This window comes from Schistocerca serialis, chromosome 8 (genome assembly GCF_023864345.2).
Source record: "Schistocerca serialis cubense isolate TAMUIC-IGC-003099 chromosome 8, iqSchSeri2.2, whole genome shotgun sequence".
NCBI classification, from domain to species: Eukaryota; Metazoa; Arthropoda; class Insecta; order Orthoptera; family Acrididae; genus Schistocerca; species Schistocerca serialis.
Genome location: NC_064645.1, coordinates 296,463,754 through 296,484,258, shown reverse-complemented (window position 1 = coordinate 296,484,258; position 20,505 = coordinate 296,463,754). Strand labels below are relative to the sequence as shown.

General features: G+C 37.3%; 1 protein-coding gene across 2 annotated transcripts in view; it reads left to right on the top strand.

Annotated features, from left to right (window-relative positions):
• Nucleotides 1–20,505, top strand: part of LOC126416143 (putative inorganic phosphate cotransporter) — a 195,167-nt gene that overhangs the window by 139,123 nt on the left and 35,539 nt on the right. For both annotated transcript variants that reach the window (XM_050083690.1, XM_050083691.1), the window contains exons 2-6: nucleotides 6,859–7,091; nucleotides 9,861–10,103; nucleotides 13,377–13,464; nucleotides 13,998–14,218; nucleotides 14,383–14,535. In XM_050083690.1, coding sequence (XP_049939647.1) covers nucleotides 6,859–7,091; nucleotides 9,861–10,103; nucleotides 13,377–13,464; nucleotides 13,998–14,218; nucleotides 14,383–14,535 — 938 coding nt within the window. The remainder of the gene's footprint in view (nucleotides 1–6,858; nucleotides 7,092–9,860; nucleotides 10,104–13,376; nucleotides 13,465–13,997; nucleotides 14,219–14,382; nucleotides 14,536–20,505) is intronic.

The window sequence follows — 20,505 nt, the reverse complement described above, 5'->3', positions numbered from 1 at the left end:
CCCGTTGCAAAACCTGTCCCATGCACCCTCCCACCACCACCTACTCCAGTCCTGTAACCCGGAAGGTGTACACGATCAGAGGCAGAGCCACGTGTGAAAGCACCCACGTGATTTACCAACTGACCTGCCTACACTGTGATGCATTCTATGTGGGAATGACCAGCAACAAACTGTCCATTCGCATGAATGGACACAGGCAGACAGTGTTTGTTGGTAATGAGGATCACCCTGTGGCTAAACATGCCTTGGTGCACAGCCAGCACATCTTGGCACAGTGTTACACCGTCCGGGTTATCTGGATACTTCCCACCAACACCAACCTATCCGAACTCCGGAGATGGGAACTTGCCCTTCAGTATATCCTCTCTTCTCGTCATCCGCCAGGCCTCAATCTCCGCTAATTTCAAGTTGCCGCCACTCATACCTCACCTGTCTTTCAACAACTTCTTTGCCTCTACACTTCTGCCTCGACTGACATCTCTGCCCAAACTCTTTGTCTTTAAATATGTCTGCTTGTGTCTGTATGTGTGGATGGATATGTGCGTGTGTGCGAGTGTATACCTGTCCTTTTTTCCCCCTAAGGTAAGTCTTTCCGCTCCCGGGATTGGAATGACTCCTTACCCTCTCCCTTAAAACCCACTTCCTTTTGTCTTCCCCTCTCCTTCCCTCTTTCCTGATGAGGCAACAGTTTGTTGCGAAAGCTTGAATTTTGTGTGTGTGTGTTTGTGTTTGTTTGTGTGTCTATCGACCTGCCAGCGCTTTTGTTCGGTAAGTCACCTCATCTTTGTTTTTATATATAATTTTTCCCACGTGGAATGTTTCCTTCCATTATATTGAAGATAGTAAATATGTTGAAGATAGTAAATATGCTTTGTTCAATAAATATAATATTTTCTTAAGTCAGATTTGTTTTTACTGACAAATAACCATGTTGTAAATTTTACAACGCACGCCTGCTCATGTGACAATGGAGGATTAACTGTAGAAGTGCAGAGTGAAAAACGAAAAAAAAGGTAAGGTTTACAAGGCTCCATGAACCAAACCATCAATCTTTTGAATGTTCTAGAGAAAATAGGATCTACATGTTCATTAGAAGAAGCAAGGCAGTTAATGGAAGGGGCCTTACCCACACCATTTGATACAATTGAAATTCCATCCACCTCTCCTTCTGAAATTAGGAAAATAATAAGCTCTCTCAAGAATAAAAGCTCTCATGGAATTGATGGCATTTCCAGCAGGATAATAAAAGCTTGTTCCCAAGAAATAAGTGGGATTCTTAGCCACATAGGTAATAGCTCACTGAAGCAGGGTATTTTCCCAGATAGACTGAAGTATGCCATTGTTAAACCACTGCATAAAAAAGGGGATACGTCTGATGTCAACAACTACCGTCCAATCTCTCTTCTGACTGCCTTATCCAACATTCTTGAAAAAGTAATGTATTGTAGAGTAGCTTCACACCTTTGTAAAAATAAAGTTTTAACAAAATGTCAGTTTGGTTTCCAGAAGGGTTTTTCAACGGAAAATGCTATATATACTTTCACTAATGAAATATTAAATGCTCTGAGTAACCAGAAGTCATCTGTTGGGATTTTTTGTGATCTATCAAAGGCTTTTGATATGTGTAAATCATGGAATACTTCTAGATAAGCTCAACTACTGTGATATGTATGAGACAGTGCTCAAATGGTTTAAATCATACCTAACGGTAAGCGTGCAGAAAGTTGAAATAAGCAGTTCACATAATATGCAAAAAATTGGTGATTTCTCGAACTGGGGAACAATCAAGAATGGGGTGCCACAAGGTTCGGTCTTCGGTCCTCTGCTGTTCTTCATGTATATTAATGACTTGCCATTCTATATTCATGAAGATGCAAAGCAGGTACTTTTTGACGATGATACAAGTATAGCTATCACACCCAACAGACAAGAATTAACTGTTGAAATTGTAAATGATGTTTTTCAGAAAGTCATTAAGTGGTTCTCTGCAAATGGGCTCTCATTAAACTTTGACAAAACACAGTATATACAATTCCACACAGTAAATCGAATGACACCATTAATAAATATAGACTTCAACCAGAAATCAGTAGCTAAGGTAGAATATTCAAAATTTCGAGGTGTAGGCATTGATGAGGGGTTGAACTGGAAAAAACACACTGAGGATCTGCTGAAACGTTTGAGTTCAGCTACTTATGCTATTAGGGTCATTGCAAATTTTGGCGATATACGTCTCATTAGATTAGCTTACCACCCTATTTTCATTCTCTGCTTTTGTATGGCATCATATTCTGGGGTAACTCATCATTGAATAAAAGAGTGTTCATTGCACAAAAGTGTGCAATCAGAATAATTGCTGGAGCTCATCCAAGATAATGCTGCAGACACTTATTTAAAGAGCTAGAGATCTTCACTGTAGCCTCACAATATATATTTTCACTTATGAAATTTGCTATTAACAATCCAAATGAATTCAAAAGTAATAGCAGTGTACATGGCTACAACACTAGGAGAAAGGATGATCTTCACTACTCGAGGTTAAATCTAACTTTGGCTCAGAAGGGGGTAAATTATGCTGCCACAAAAGTCTTTGGTCACTTACCTAACAGCATCAAAAGTCTGACAGATAGCCATGTAGCATTTAAAAGGAAATTAAAAGAATTTCTTAATGGCAACTCCTTCTATTCATTAGATGAATTTTTGGATATAGTAAGTGAGTAATTTCCCCAACCCCCACAACAAAAATTAAAAATATTAAGTGTCACGTAATATTTTGTGTAATGTAATATCTTGTATAGACACCTTTTATTAACCTGACATGTTCCACATCATTACAAAGTGTCGTATTCATGATCTATGGAACAAGTACTAATCCAATCTAATCTAATCCAGAGTACCTAGCTCAGTACAACACATGAAGCTAACAACAGTTGATGTTCAAGAAATTGAAAGAGTTATTAAATCTCTGAAAAGTAAAAACTCTACCAGGATAGGCAATATTTCTAACAAATTATTAAAATGCTACTGCAGCCATGTAAGTAAAGTCCCTTGCCACATTCTTGATGCATCACTTAAGCAAGGAATAGTTCCTGAGAGGCTTAAGTATGCAGTTGCAAAACTGCTGTATAAGAAAGGAGCTGAGACAGACGCTGCTATCGGCCAGTATCACTACTGACAAGTTTTTCAAAGGTTTTAGAGAAACTAATGCATGCCAGGATAGTTAAGCATCTCAAGGATCAAAATATCCTCAGTGAAAGTCAGTTTGGATTTCAGAAATGTTTGTCAACAGAAGATGCAATATTTGCATTTGCTGGCAAAGTCTTTTAACCTATCAACAAAAACTAAAGATGTTTGGGATTTTTTGTGACCCAACAAAAGCGTTTGACTGTGTCAGTCACCAGATTCTTTTACAAAAAGCTGCACATCACGGTATAAGTAATCATCAGGGAAATGGCTTGACTCGTACCTGTCAAACAGGAAACAAAAAGTGGTAGTGGAGAGTCAAAATGGAGTCCCATTACTTCAGAATGGGGTACTGTCACATGTGGAGTGCCCAAGGCTCAGTTCTGGGCCCCTTTGATAATTGCTGATAATGCTTTTATACTCTTATATCTTGTGGAAGCTTACTGTAAGAAATACACCTTTCTTCTTTAGGATCATTACTTGTTAGTTTCAGTCTTTTGCTTGTAATATGATAATCACTCCTGTTTCTAGTATTATAAGCATGCAAATCTTTATACAAGGATAGGGTACAGTGTTGCTTCGAGTATCCAAAATATCTCAGTACATTTGTCATCAGTCTTAAAATTGTTTTGAACACCATAGCACTTCACTAAGCACAGTCCTGTTGGAGGTGGTGTTGAGACCTAATGCAAAGCAATCTGTCTCATTTGAGCATTATTTTTGATCTTGCATGATTCTCTCATTTTATTTTTCATGGAGTCTCTTTCTGTCTTCAGTTCACTTTGTGCATGATTTCTTTGGGACTTCATTCTCAGACTCACTTGTGTATTTTGTCTCAGCTTATGTTTCTGTCTTCACTTTCTATTGGATCAATTTGTGCTTTTTCTAGCCCAAGTTTGACTTGTATGATCCATGGTACTCTTGACTTGACCTCTTGTACGTGTGCCAGTATTCTGCTGCTGAGTCTTGTTGGTGATAGTCTGGGGATGTACCTGTAGAACTTTAACATTCTTTTCTTGATGTCTGCTACTTGACTGACTTCTTCTCTACGGTTTTCCTAAAGTGTAATCTGCATCCCCCTTCTGTTAGCTTGGGGCCAAGAATTTTTCTCATGATTTTGCATTCTTTATCAGTATGCTTTCCGTGTCACTTTTATATGAAGTATTAGTGTCTCACTTGCATATCGTATTTCATGTTTGATTACTGTGTTGTACTGTTTAAGCTTTGTGTCAATGGACATGCATTTCTTGTTTTGTATGTCCTGTGTCTTGCCTGAGACTTCTCTTCCTGTAGGTTAGTGGATTTCACCTATATATTTGAAATGTGTAACTCTGTTTATCTTGATATATTTTGTGTCTAATTTTTGTATGTTTAATATTGAGCAGAAAAATTCAGACTTCTGGAAATAAATTTGCAGGCTAACTTTTAAAATTTCAGTTTGTTTGGTTGCTGTTGCTACTTTATCTGAGAGTATTGCCAGGTCATCTGCAAAAGCTAGGTTTGAGATATCTATGTTGTCTCAGGGTCATCCTAGTCATGTTGGTTTCCAGTGTCCTTGGATTTACAGCTCTTTTTCTCAATCCCTCATTACTTTCTCCAGGACTAAATTGGACAATGGTGTGGATAGTCTGTCACTTACACCAGTTTTTATTACAAAGGGATCAGAGATTTCACCCCTGAATATAACGTTTGGTGTCATGGCAGTCATTTTCTGTTCGATTAATGGTAGTGTTTATGGGTTAAGTTTCTGTTCTTTTAAGATGTAGAGCAAGAATTGTCAACCAACAGAATTGTGCTTTCTTGAAATCTATGAAGGTTCAGAAGACTGGAGCAGTGCTGATGGCCTTGTATTCTAGAATTGTTTTCATATTGTAGATTTTTTATTTGCAGAATGACTGGGGCAGAATATATTCAATAATTTTGTGTTCTCACTGTTCTCATTTCCTCCAGGGTAAGCGTACTGAAAAATTTTTTAGATCACTTGTAGCAAGGAGATTCCTCTGTAGTTCTTCACATTCATCTCATTTTTTGTGCAGTGGATGGATAAGTGCTGATTTCTAGTCACTAGGAAGTTTTTCTGTTTGCCAGATGGTTGTGATTATTTGTGTAAGTTCCTCTAGATACTTTGACCTGATGTTCTTAGTAGTTCTGCAATGATGCCATCTTCACTGAATGTCCTGTTGTTTTTCTAATTATAAATTTGTAGATCTCTTCCCATGTTGGTGAAAGTGATTCTTGGTAAATGCAGTTCAGCCCTATGTTGACCGAAATAACTGACAAGTTTCTGACAATTCTCCTGATTAGTTAGTGTGAGTTTTTGTTTTGTTTTCTGAAGCATGAGTTATGAGGTGTGTACCTGCGGACCTTCCTTGAGGAGGCCCTTAGAATTCTCTTATGTTGTGGTTGCAGAAGTTTTCCTCCATAGTGCACAGTTGCTTCTTCAATTACTTTCACTTGGTGTGCATAAGTTTTACACCCTGTTTTTTGTACTTGTTAAAACAGTATATGCTTTAGAGGGTTTTTCACTGCTATATTCTTGGGAAGCTTGTTTGCATTTTTCTAGTGCATTTTCGCATTCTGAGTCCCACCATGGGTGTTTAGTGTTCTTATTCCATAGTTTTAATTCCTGTGCTTTTTATGTGATCTTTCTATGGAGTTCTTCCCAAGGGGTTGCTTGTTTTTCCTATTCCTGCTTTACGTTGGGTTCTATGCTCTTTTTCATGTTAAAGTTCTACATGTATGTTTTTTCTTCAATGGAAGTTTGATTTTGATTCTTATTGTCACAAAGTGCTTTCTTATTTAATAATATGTATTCTGAAAACACATCAATAGATTTTAATGTGGCTAAAAGCCTCCTATTATTAAGACTTATACTATCATACACCATGTTTCAGTGTGAAAAAATACTTTATAAGACAATGTAATGTGTGAACTGTCCAACTTCCCAAGCAGACAATTTGATACAGTACCAAAGATCAGTGTGGCAAAGTGATAGATATCAAACACCAAAATGTATCAGTGCTAAATGCACTACAGTCATTTTATTGCTGAACTCCCTTCCATTTTCCTGTAATTTCTCTCTCCCCCCTCTCTTTCTCTCTCTTTTGCTTTTGTGGAAGATGTACATGGAATCAGTCATGAACAATGCAATCATTGGTTAGTTATGAGCAGAAGAGAGTGGGATAACTTTTGTTTTTCTCTTAGCTAAATTGTTTAATGCACCTGTCCAAAAAGACATATTATTTTGATCACAATATTCAGCTTATCCTTGTACTTTGTTCAGTTTGAGGCTATTATATTGGTCTAGCATCCACAAGAGAGACCAGACTTTGGTTAAAAATATTTTTGAAGAATTGAATACATCTATACTTATTCTAGAATGTCTTGCTTAGAGAGGAATGAAGGGAAAAATCATTAAAAATCTCAATATCAAAATGTGCATCACTTAAAAACTGATATTTTCAGTTTTGAGACTCTAATATCACATTGCCACTCAAGCTTTTACAGTAAATATAGTCACAGTATCATAATTTAGTTCCTAAAAGTGTTATGCAAACCTCTTCCCTTGCAGGTTGCCTCTTCTTTGTTGAAGTAGGCTTGTTTATTTTGAATGCAAAACATGATCAGATGTAACCCCCATTTGTCAGAAAACTGATGCACAAACTTTTGTTACAGGTTGTGTGAGACAGCGATATGTGCTTGCAGTGATGAGCTTCCTGGCCGTAGCCAATGCCTATACAATGCGCATATGTCTTTCTGTTGCCATAACAGAGATGGTGCTTCCACATCAAACACCAAAAAGTTACAACAGTAATATCACACACAGTAATGCCACTGACATCAGTGGTCAAGATCCGGATGACCTTCGATGTCCTGGAGATTATCCAACACATGAACCAAAAAGAATGGTAAGTGCGCTCTGTGATTGTGAGACCGATTTGAAGGTCAGTTATTGGAAATATTGAACTAGTGATAATTTGCCATAAAAACTAATGCAAAAGATCATATAATGACTATTCAGAAAGTAGATTAAATTTTTGACTGCAGCAATAATGGTTGGGCCTAGAGCAGCCATACTGTTGTCTAAGCATTTGTCTATTCAGTCGACACCTAGTTGTGTGGCCATGAGGTTCATCTCATTTCCCTTTATTTCACAATAAAAGTTTTAAGTGTGTGCTGCAATAGAGAATCCCATGAGTTGTGAAGTGCAATCAGTAATAATGTTTTTGTTGGCAAAAAACCACAGACCAATTGAATTTTATCAGTGACTGTGTGAAGTGTTCAGCAACAACATAATCATTGAAAGTAGAGGGCGCCAGTGGTCCATTAGTCTTAAAAGTGGTTGAACTAAAATTGACAATGAAGAGTGAGGTGGACAATCAAGCATTGTGACTGATGAACTGGTCACAAAAGTAACTGAGAAGACTCAAAAAAACCTCTGGTATATAATGGTGGAGCTCTTGTTAGTTTTTAACAAATTTCACAATGTTTTCTTCATCAAATTGTTGCACAGGAGCTAGATTATCACAAATTTTGTGCAACATGGGTACCAAAAGCCTTGACAGAAACCAGCTTATCACTACATCATTGATATTTCTTGATTCGTAAGAAAAAGATGGTGACTCATTACTTGTTTGAATCATAACTAGAGACAAGACTTGCATCAAACATGTGAATTGAGACCAAATTGTAAGCTATGGAGTGGGGCACACAAATTCCCACCCAAAGAGAAGAAAACACTTGCAAACTTTTTTTTTTTTTTTTTTTTTTCAGAAAAAGTGTGCTTGAGCATGGTACAGTAATAAATACTGCGAAGTATTGTCAAACTTTGGAAAACTTAAGAAGAGCAATTCAGAATAAGAACAGAGGAAAGTTGAGCCAAAAAATTTTGTTCTTCCAGGACAACAGTTGACCACACACAACAAATCACAGTTGAGAAGTACTCATTGCTTTCAAGTGGGAGGTGTTTCCTCATCCACTGTACAGTCCAGATCTTGCACCAGGTGACTACCATCTGTTTCCAATGATGAATACCTGGTTTGCAACACAGAAGTTTGATGATGACATGGAACTGTGGAGAAGGAGAGGGGGGAGGGGCATGACTAACTGGTTGAAGTCTCAGGTGGCAAAATTTTGTGACAGTGGGATTTCAAAGCTTGTTCACGACTATGATAAACATCTACGTTTGTGCTGAGGCTATGTTGAAAAGTAGTCACTTTCAAATAAATAAAACATTATTATTTCTTACACTTTTTTATACTGAAACATAATCTGTTTTCTGGATTGCCCTTGCATTTCTGCCCTCATTCCTTTCATAGGCAGATAATGTGCTATTTTGAAGGTATGACAACTTTTTAGGATAGATTCAGGAGTCGACCATGCTGCTTTGAAATATATTAGGCCCTAAAATAAAACAGTATTTTGTCATAGTAGTTACAACTTGTAAATTTTAAAGATTCCATGATGGGCACTACTTTCACAGGTGTACTTAGGATCATATGCCTCCTACAAAGATTTAATGGTAAGTGATAATCCCAGGTGTTCCAGGGCAACATTTACTGAACTTACAGCCCTTTATGTAAAATGCTTTTCATAGAGTTTTGCTACACTACATACATCTGTTACTTTATTATTAACTCTGAAAGTGAACTCCTCTTCCTATCTCTTATTGCTCTTCTTCACCACATTCTGTATTGTCTTTGTTTTGCTCTCTGATGTCGCTATCCTCTTCTCATATTGCATTTGGTTTGATGTCAGGATTGCTTTCTTCAATATCATTAAAACGCATTGTAATGAGGTACAGTATCAATGTAAGAGCTGTTCCTGACATATAGATATTTTCCTTTTTGTGTATGAGTTATCTTTATTCCTTGAGCAATCTATATATTTTTTGGTAGCCTCTTATATAATATGAATTACTTTTGGGGAGAACAGTTTTCATGTAAAGTGAGGACTTTGTTATATAAATAAATACATTGTATTTTTCATTCACATCAGGAAGAGTGTAAGCATATCTTCAATGTATGCCATTGATCTTTGACTACCCTCAGCCTCACTTCAGGTGGGTCCCTCTCAGTGGCCTCCCCAACCTAACTGTCCTTCTCTCCTCCCAAGGAAGGAACTAACAGTTCTGAAAGCTAGAACAGTGTCATCACTTTTGTATGTGGCTGTCAGCAGTACCAAACATTTTGCCTCCTGAAGATAAGTGAGGCCAGCAGTAGTGTACATCCCAGGAAAAAAAATACTTGCACTTTGTAGCATGTAAACATGAACTATGTGCAAACAGAGATGAACTCAAAAGATCGGTATGAATTACACACAGATAAACTTGGCTGCATTTGTGTGGCCGTCATCAAAAAGCTCTGACCAACCTTGCTTCATAGCCTTAAAATAAATAAAGTGTATTTGTGTATTCTGTGTGTAAATATATATTTGAGGTATTTATTTTCAGAGAATTACAATGTATCAGTGTAAGATGTTTTGTGAATGAATGAATGGGCGATAAATAAATAAATAGGAACATAAGAAACTCCCAAAGAAAAATTACTTGTTCTTCTCTGATGTGTCTTTTTTTTTATAGTGAATGTAAATTCAAATTTAGAATTTGTAGAAAAATACTGAACTTAATTAACATTGATATTATAATAAATAGAATTGTTATTTGTCTGGTTTTACAGGGTAAATTAGCTGAATTTGATTGGGATGAAGAAACACAAGGCCTTATATTGAGTTCTTTCTTCTGGGGTTACATTCTTACCCATCTGCCTGGAGGAATGCTGGCAGAGAAATTTGGTGGCAAGTACTCACTTGGACTTGGCATCTTGTGCACTGCTGTGTTCACACTGCTTACTCCTTTAGCAGCCAGATATGGTGGAGCCACATGGCTCATCATTGTCAGAGCTGCTGAAGGATTAGGAGAGGTCAGCAAAATATTTCTCATGAAAGATTTTTTAACTGTTAGTGCATACTGTTTGACATGAAAATATTTCTAACACATAGTAAATCTCAACAGCGGTACCCAATATTACCTGTAACATATCAACTTTTTTGTGCAGTAATAATTTTTGCCTTAGGATCCATTCTTTTGCATTGTGTCTCTCTTCACACAGTGCCTGTAAACTTAAAAACTGTTACTTTAGTCTGATTTGTTGCATACTACAACATCCTTAATCACAGGTAGTGAGTAACTTTTATTTTCTTAGATTAATTGTATACTTTTTTCTCTCATGCTAATTGCATTTGCTTTCTTCCAATCAAAAAACTTCTGCTATTGAAGATTGCAGCATTTTTTATTTATATTTTCTTTCCATGGTCTGTGCGTAGCCATTCTGTTGTAAAATCTACTATTATTTCTCCTAGTAACCCATACTTATCTCTTACATAAAGGAAAGGAAAAGCCTCTTCCCACATTAGCCAAGTGATGTGTGGTGCATAGGTGCATGTAACAGACAACTGTATTAACTACCTATTGAGTCCTGGCTCTTCCTTTGCCAAAAAGTACACATATTCACATACAACCTCACCCACATCAAAATGTGTACTGGATGTCATATCAGAAAAATGCAAGCTGGGATTTGCAAGACAAATGTCAACAGAGTTCATGCTGGTTAACATTGAGTAACCATTCTGTTCCAGATAACTCATTATATTTGAGCTCTTCCCCAGTTGGATAACTGGTGTGGGTAAGAGACGTGCAAGTTGCAAAAGCAGCCACCAGTCAAAAGACTTTCACCAGGCCATTGAGTCATATGCAATTATTAACACTGTAGAAGAAACTGGTGTATTAATGTATGATCGAAAGAAGTGAAAAACAGGTGGGACCATTAAAGCATTTGCCACAAATGCCAGACATTGAACTGCTCGCTTAAGACTAGGCACAGAAACCTGACTAAAGCATAAAATTGACAGCAATGAGATTTTTGGAATAAATCTAAACATATATTAGAAGTATGAATAATGGGATATGGAAGTGTTGTACTTATTGTAGTAGGCAAGAAACTCAAATCTGCTGAAATAGAAGTTGAAGCTGCATGTGAGATTGCTTTTGGGTAAGACTCAGTATCATGGGTGGGCATAATCCTTAAATCAGGTCCTTCCATTGACCACCAAACTCAACTCCAAATGTACCTGCAAGCTTCAGAGACAACGTCCACTAGGTAATACATATGTGCGCCCATCATCATTGATGGAAACATTAATCATCCAACGACAGATTGGCTTAATTATAGTTTTATAAGTTATAGACATGAGAAGACACCACATAAAACAGTACTAAACCCTTTTTCTGAAAACTGTTTATAACAGATACTTTGTAAGTCATTCATTACAAAAATAGACATGATGGGCCATTTGTTCAATGTAGAGAAACTGTGGCTTGACTTTTGAATAATAGTTGAACAAATGTTGGACGCACATGTACCTGGTATAACAGGTCATGACAGGAGCAACTCTCCATTGCTTACAGTCTTTCTAAATAAACTTCAAAAGAAACAACAACTACCACACAGTTGGTGTAGAACAAAGAATATGGCTGTAGGTAGAAAGATTCTAAAAGAAGTATGTCTGGCTGTCAAAGCATAGATTCTGTAGTGAATGTCACAATAGAATTTTATCAAAAGATCTCTCACAAACTGCAAAGAAATTCTGGATGTATATTAAGGGTGTTAGTGGCACCAAAGTTGATGTCAAAGGAATTGAAACTGAAGATAGAAAAGCAAATTGAATTCTGTTTTGAAATACTGCTTACAAAAGGAGATCCTGAAGAACTCTCCCAATTTAATGCTGCACCTCTGTAAAAATGAATGATGTAGATATTAGTATTAGATACATTAAGAAACAGCTGAAAACATTAAAACTGAACATGGCTTCATGATCTGATGAAATCTCTTACAGAATCTACATAGAATTTTCGGATGAAATAGCTGGTTTCTTAAACATGTATGATCTGTGCAGCAGTGGAATATATCCAGCTGCTTCTAAACTAGAACAGACATCAACAAGAGTAAAGAGACTGCTACAAGATGTTAAGTTAGGATAGCATTTTTTAATTTTATTGTATAGACTAAAGATGTCTTAGATTATACAAATAAGGCACCAGATAAAGGATGAAAGTCTGAAATGCCTAGTGATGTAAGCCTACACATATAACCAATAAATAAATTGAATTAATAATGTTTAATAACTTATTGTGGCCATAAACATATAGCTAACTAACACCAGTCACACAGTACCAAATGTGACTGTTCTGACTGTTAAAATGAAATAAAAATAAAGTAGGTGCCATCTGAGAGTAGCTCATATTTACTGAAATGTGCATCATTAGACGCAAACACTTGTGGGTATATGAAGTGCAGTGATCATGGACTCAGTTGTAAGTAAAGTGGGTGGCAGATTTTGGTTCACTGTAGGATACAGTCAGCGTATAAAGGACTTGGGCAATCAGTCCTGGAATACTGCTTAAATGGGTGGAACCCACGCCCAATGTGACCAATAGACAAGTCTGAGTAGAGAAGTGCAACACCATAGAAATGCTGAAAAATCCAAACTGGCAGATGCTTGAAGAGTAACATCTACCATCATGTGGAAGCCTGCTTTAAAAGTTTCAAGAACCATCTGGTGTCAGATTTCCTGTTTCTTGAAGGCATTAATAGAGTAATATGGATGTACCCTGTTAGAAAACTGTTGCGTGTAGTCATGACAAAGATACCATTCATTAACACTCACCTCACAGCACATTTTCATATCAGTTAATTCAACCATTTCATAATTCACACTGGATTTAGAACATCAATGTAAACAGCAACTGGTACCACACACAGAAGGCTCCACAGCAGAGCAATTACTAACAATGGGCTGGCTATGGAATATTGCATACATTGAACGATGCCTGTATGTTAATTTGTAAATGATGAGTTAGAGGAGTGAAAAAGACAACAAAATATTATGCTTTTTGCATGGAATGTTGTTCTGCAAAGCTTGTTAGTGGGCCTAAACACTCCATGTATTATAACCTGTTTGCTGCAGTACTTCCTGTGCAATGTAAAATCTGTTTTGCTCCATATGAGATCTTTGAAGGATAACTGCTGTGAATTAGGAAATTTTAAAGAATGCATACTATGCAAGAGTTATGTGCTACATTATAGGTAGACAGTAAGCTGCCAAAGAACTATATAATTACGCTATATTTGTTTTAGGGACCAACATTTCCTGCAATCAATGCCTTGTTAGCGCATTGGATCCCAGCAAGTGAAAGAGGAACTTTGGGATCATTTGTCTTTTCTGGTATGTGACAGCTTTTTCTAATAATAGATAAGATATGACACTCAAACCAAAGAGAAATATAAAGAGTACTTTCTTTAATTCTTGTCAAAAAGCTGTACTATGTCAGAAGTCAGCTCATTAGACTCAATCTGTGGAATTTGCATAAAAGTATTTTCATTCTCAGAACATGTGGATGCAACTAAAATAGATCATACTGAGACCACATACCTGGAAGCAGTGTTGCCCATAATTTACTTTAGAAATAAGGGTGAATGGATCTGAGGAAGCCCACATATCATCTGGAATCAAGTGCAAATGTATAGTGTCCATAATGGATACCACGTTCTCACTGTATATGGATGTGACTTTATATCTGTAACACTCACCTGGTATCTCCATATTTTTCCCTTTATTTCTTGTTGCTTCTCAGTCTATCACTGTTAAAACTGAAGTGTCATTTACTGCTAGGTAGATCCATCTACAGCAGATATTCAAAGGATGAAATACTGAAGTTTTAAAGAAATGAAAACACTGTATCTTCTCTGTATCCACAGGTTCATTAATAGGAACTGTAGTAGGAAATTCATTGAGTGGATTGCTGCTGTATTTGACACAAAGCTGGGAGAGTGTGTTCTATGTCTTTGGTGGCATTAGTGTGCTTTGGTTCATTGCCTGGCAATACCTCTGCTACAGTTCTCCATCATCTCATCCTTTCATTTCTGAAGAGGAAGCAATATTCCTTGACAAGACAATAGGTGGTCTTGAGAAAGATAAGGTAAATCAAGACATTCATGTTGGCTGTAAGACTTATTAATAGAATTAAAAGTAATTTACCCACTTTTAAGATTCAGAACATGTTTATGCAAATATAGATGCAAGATTGACCAGATGCATATTTTGTGAATGAAGCTTGCTTAACATTTACATGCAATGTTTTAGGAACGGCATCCAACTCCGTGGAAAGAAATGGCCATGTCTGTCCCTCTCTGGGGTCTCATTTGTGCACAAATTGGACATGACTGGGGATTTTTTACAATGATTACGGACCTTCCAAAATATATGAGCAGTGTCCTCAAATTCAGTATTGCTCAGGTAACTTTCCATTTATTAATCAGATTTATAAACATTTGCCCATTAACATTTTAGATCTGTTGTATTGAGGAACCCACAGTTCTTTTTTTAGAACCAGTTATGTTATTATGTGTTGAATAATATTCATCAACCAAATATTTTAGTCCTAACAAACTACTGTCACTAAATAGTTTAATATTTTTTTCATAAATAATATTCTTTACCATTTTGTTAACAAATATATAGGAGTGTATCATTATTTAAATTTTATGTAAGGCTGTTGTTGTTAATTAATCCTCATTTGCAAACAATATTTTTAATGTAATGACACATAGAAATCTCTTAATTATTTTCTTTCACCACACATTTCATGAAAATTTCTGTTCTCAAAATGGGGAAATGTGCAAACTACCATATAAATATAATTTTGCATCATCCTTCAAACCAAAAGAAGTCTCATTAAAAATAAATAAATAAGTAAATAAATAAGATGAATGTCTAATATTAAACTGGGTTTGTTGAAGATTATTGGGAAATCAGCAGATGTTAATAATTACTGGAATATAATTTAGGATTCACAACATCAGACAGATACATCTAGATGATAAACAACCCAATTCCTGAAAAAATTGAAAGCTATATTAAATGTGGTAAGAAAAGCCACTGGGCATGAGTGTTCTGGTGACAAATTATTTGTCCCACTCCTGGTTCCTCAGACATTAACTACTGTTCCTTGGGCTCTTGATTAGATCTTTAAAATAAATAAATAAATTTGCATCAAGTGATCATGGAAATGAGTTGTTTTCACTGCACAAATTTTGCACTTACAGGCCTCTGGCTGTCCCCTCAGCTTGGCTTCCTGAGCAGCCACTTGTGTCACTTGGGTATTAAAGTAGTCTTAATACTGTTGGATAAACAGCTGAATGTGAGAACATAAGCTACTAAAAAACTTAATGTGTATTATCTGACCTTTATGTTGATAAGACACAATCAGAGAACTTAAGTAAAAGCCCTGCTTTAGTGTTGATAACATACCAAATATTTTCTTAAAAATGTCCTTCCTTAACAGTGGACTACCTTCATAAATTTCTCTCCTTGTGAATTATCTGATGGCATTGTTCCAAGAAGGTGAAAAATGACAAAAAGTGAAGCCTCCTTTCAGAAAAAGATGCATAACAAATGTTTAAAACTAAAAGGGCAGTATCACTATAAGCTATTTCTTCCAAAGTAAATGACTTTTTTTAATAAAACATTGTGAACTCTTAACAGGGAATAGTAATTTATTTTCTAGCAGTCAGTATGGCTTTTGTAAGGGAAATCCTCTGAGACTGGTAGCTTTTTGTTTCCAAGTGAATTTCTATCTATAATGGACAACAAGAAATATTTATCAGGTATATTTTGATACATTTTATAAGGCTGTACATTATTGGCAAAAGCATCCCGTTGAGTCAACTATAATGAATTGAAGCTGCGTACCATTATATGAGTAGGTCATGTACCAAGTGGGGAGTAGCCTGGGCATCCGCAGATATTTTTTCCAGGGGATGAATGGAGGGGAAGACTTTAAAATTGCCATATCTGACATAAAATAATGGAAAATCAAGGACAGAATAATGATAACATTTTGAAAAGGATAGATTGCTACTTTGCATATAACGGACATGTTGAGTAGCAGAGAGACCGGCTTCAGTAGCCATAGACGGGTCATATATGTGTGAGTTGCGCTTGTGTGTATGTATGTGTGTGATGTGTACTTTAGAAGAGAGCCTTTTGTCTGGAAGCTCACTGTTTACCAGTCTTTTTTTGTGTTTATGTCTGGGACTCAACATCTCCACTATATGATGAATAACATTCTATCCTTTTCTTAATGTCAAATCTGATATAAATGATTTGGTCTGTTTTGAGACATGCCATGCCATGAGACCCAAATTTTTGTAGGTGACACAAAACAACTTACTACATCCCAGAGGGCTGATGGTTATACTCTCAGTACATGAATAAAAGCTTTGTACTGTCGGTTCTAGGTAAGTGGCAAGTGAACCGACTTGCCTTCCCTTTTGGACACATAAGTCCATATTGTTCTGTACAACAGAATATTAACACTTAGACCAGGAGTCCAAGTGTGTACTAGAAGGCTGTTAGTATCTGCATATCAAAGTTATAGAATACAGGAAAGCACCTAAGTTATACAAAATGGAAAATGTTATTCTGTAACTTTGATGCACTAATATACGACATGATCTAGATACAAATTTAGAATAACTTACTGCAAATACTGGGAAGTCCAAGATGGAATGACAACAATATTATGACAAGAATAGATTGTTACCCATTGCTAAGAGGAGCTTTAGCTAAGAGGAGCTTTCAAGTCACAGACAGGTACAATGAAAAAACAGTTAAACATTTAATCTTTTGGCCAAAAGGCATTCTTCAGAAATAGAAAACACAAACAAACATTCACACAAGCACAGCTTGCACACACTTGACCACTGTCTCCAGCTGCTGTGGTCTCACATGAAGAAATGAAGTGGCTTGCAAAGGATAGGCTAGTATAGAGAGCTGCATCAAACCAGTCGAGCACATGAAACAATGTTGTTGATCTCGTCTGGAGATGATGACTAGCTTGGCTGCTGAAATATTATGTCATAAAATTGTGAGATAGAATTTCTGGCCAGCACTTAACCTTCATGAAAAATGTCTGTACTACAGAGAAACACATACAAAAGAACATACACTATCCTAGTATTTGGAACAAATAGTTCCTTCCTTAGGGAGGGGAAAGGAATAGATTTGGCAAGCTTAAAAAGGAAGGGCACATTGCAGGATTCCTTTTGTGGTGTTACCATAACTACGAATGATTAAATGGTATACAATAACATACAGCCACAATTTATTCAGCACATTACAAACACAAAAGACACCAGAGATGTAAAGATATCACTTTGCACCACACTGCACAACACATTTCAATCAGTCAATTTCATGGTCACCACAGTAGTTCCCCTCTGCCCCTAACCCCTCCACCCCCTGTACAGGTAGACTGAATTGCTTGTTGTGCCTAAGCTTTCTTCTACTCTCTTTGGGGTTTTTGGGACAGGAAACCAACACATGTCCGTGGCAGGCTACTGGAGGCTGGACCATTCAGAACCAGTTGATGATGGTAGAAGGGAGCAACCAACAGAGAGCACAGTGCAGAAATATTGACCACTCAGCTTTGTGACAGTGTCCTGCTGCTGTCTGTCCATACAATAGCGTGGGGTACTTGCAAGTGATCAATCTGCCCATGTGAGTTATTACAGGAGAAGAATTTGAGAGGGGAGGGGAGGGGGGAGAGGAAAGGCAACTGGCCTTGCATTTGTGTTGCCAGATCTAGAGCGGAGAGTGATGCAGCCACTGCATGTTGTTCGACAACTGCTGCTAATGCTGGAGAATTGCTCTCACGCTCGTTTGTCAAACTGTCGAGGAAAGCAGGCTTAAGTCACTCAATGGACACAGTTTTATGTGTTCCATATTTGTGGATGATGAAGGTGTTCATTCCTCTTGATATTAACTTCATATGGGCTGGAATGTGGAGGAGTCAGAGATGGACATATGGTGTTATAATGCAGCCAAAAATGTGTTGCAGTTTTCAAATCTTTGAAAAAGAAAGTATGACATGATTTGCGGGGTATGTGACCAAAATTTTTGTAGGAGTTTTCAAATCTTTGAAAATAAAAGGATGACATGATTTGCAGGTTATGTGACCAAAATTCTTGTAGGAGCAGCTCAAGATTTTGTAGAAAGCCTATGTGGTCACAGGATGACTGAATTGTAGAGAGGAACATGAAACTATTTGCTGAATACGAACTACACCAGTTAACATGACAAGTCATCATTTTATCAGAGCCCATGGCAATGAATTGATCTAAGCTCATTGTCCACATGAGAGTAGATTTCAGGGAGTGGTGCATGCTTTTCACCATGTCTTTACTTTTGGGATGCTAGCTTATTGTATGAGCATGATGATTGCCACAGAGGTTAAGTAGCTCGAACAGATGGCTGTGTTCCATGGTGATTATAAGAGGAATTCTATGGTTAGAAAACCAGGTACCCACAAATGCAATGCCAACAGATTCATTTGTAGTATTTGCAACTGGTAAGGTCTCTGGCCATCTGTTATAATGATCAATGATAGTGAGCTGGTAATGGTGACCATTAGTACAGGGTAAGGGGCAGTGACGTAAAGATGTGTATGTGCAAAAGGTGCCATTGGGAGAGGAAAATCCTTAATTGTTATGTGCACATTCACAAAACTTCGTTTTTCGGGTGCAGGATGCAGGAGTGGGTGCACATGTGGCTATCTTTTTTAACGCTAGACCAGATCATCTTGCTTTGATGCTAGGGTAATACAAGCTGTGAATGACATTAAAGACTTCATGGTGATGTTTTTGCAGGATTAAAGTCCTCAGATGACCACCGCAACAGCTACATCAACTGCCACATGAGCCAAATGAAATGATGGAGATGCATTGTCACAGACAATCTGTTATATGAATGTATCTGTCAGTTGGTCATCTACAATTTTAGCCCAGTCCACAATTGTTACACTGGCAATGCTCTTGGAAAGGCAACCTGCCACAGTGCTGTCCTTGCCCTTGTTGTCGTGCATGTTTACAGAAAACTGAGTTATAAATTCGGCATGGTGGCATTGATGTGACGATACAACTTTAGTTCTTCTTCTTCTTCCATTGGCACTACATCCCAGGATGGTACTTGTCTCTTTGATAATTTTCTACCATTCCTCTCTGGACTTTGCTGTAGACCTCCAGTTACAGCAACCAACTCAGACATCATCTTCCCCAGCCTCATCACTCCCTCTCAACCTTGGTCATCCTCTTGCTCTTCTATCACCAGGTTCACTGCAGCAGGCTTTCATTGCAGGATCCATCTCATAAAGTTGTATTACATGTCCAGTCCATCTCAATCTACATAACTTTATGAACTTGACCACATCATCTTTCTTATAGCAGTCAAAAGCCTGTCATTCCTTCACCTCCTCCAGCTTCCATTTTCATACACAGGTCCAAAGATTCTCCTCAGTATACTTCTTTCATATGACCTCATTCTATCTGCTTTGTAGTCGTCCATGTTTCTGAACCATACATAAGTACTGAGCATATCAGCATTTTATAGAGACAGCACTTAGTCTCTTGTGATGGAAGCTTGAATTTAATATGTTGCAGCACTCCAAAATAACATCAATTAGAAGCACTTATGCGGGTCATAATTTCAGTCGAAGTGCTGCCATTTGTTTCTATCTTTGCTCCCAGAGAAGTGAAACATTCCACTCACTTGAAAGTCATTCCAGCAAGTGTTACTGTGGGCTATAAAGGTTGTCTTGTACAGTTATACATATATTTGGTCTTCCCTTCATCAATTTTCAGGCCCATCTTCTCTTCCCTTAGTTTTAGAAATGAGAAGGCACTTTGTAGACCTCTAAATGTTCTACTCACTAGGTCCAGATTACATTCATATCTCGACAGTTGTATGGAATTACAGTAGATAGTCCCCCTTGTCTGGATACCCGAGTCTTGCATCACTTTTTCAAGAGCCAAATTGAAGAGTAGGCAGGAAAGCCCTTCCCTTGTCTTAACCCAGTTCATGTGGGAAATTCAGGTAATAGCCTAGACTGCACTCACACAGTACAATGGGTGTGCCTTAGGGTGACCTCTATCAAATGCACCAACTTCAATGGCACCCAAAATTACTACACTACCTCATAAAGTTTAGCCCAATTTATTGTGTCATATGCAGATTTGAAATCAATGAAAAGATGGTACATACCAACATTAAATTTGTTTGTCTTTCTTCCTATTTGCTGGAGAGTAAATGTCTGGGTCACAGTTGACTTTCCTGATCTGAACCCACATGATAAAAAACTCTGTCCGAACAGGCCTTAGAAGGTCCAAAAGTACCAACCAGCTGCCGTAACATCCTCTCGGCCCAGGGGAA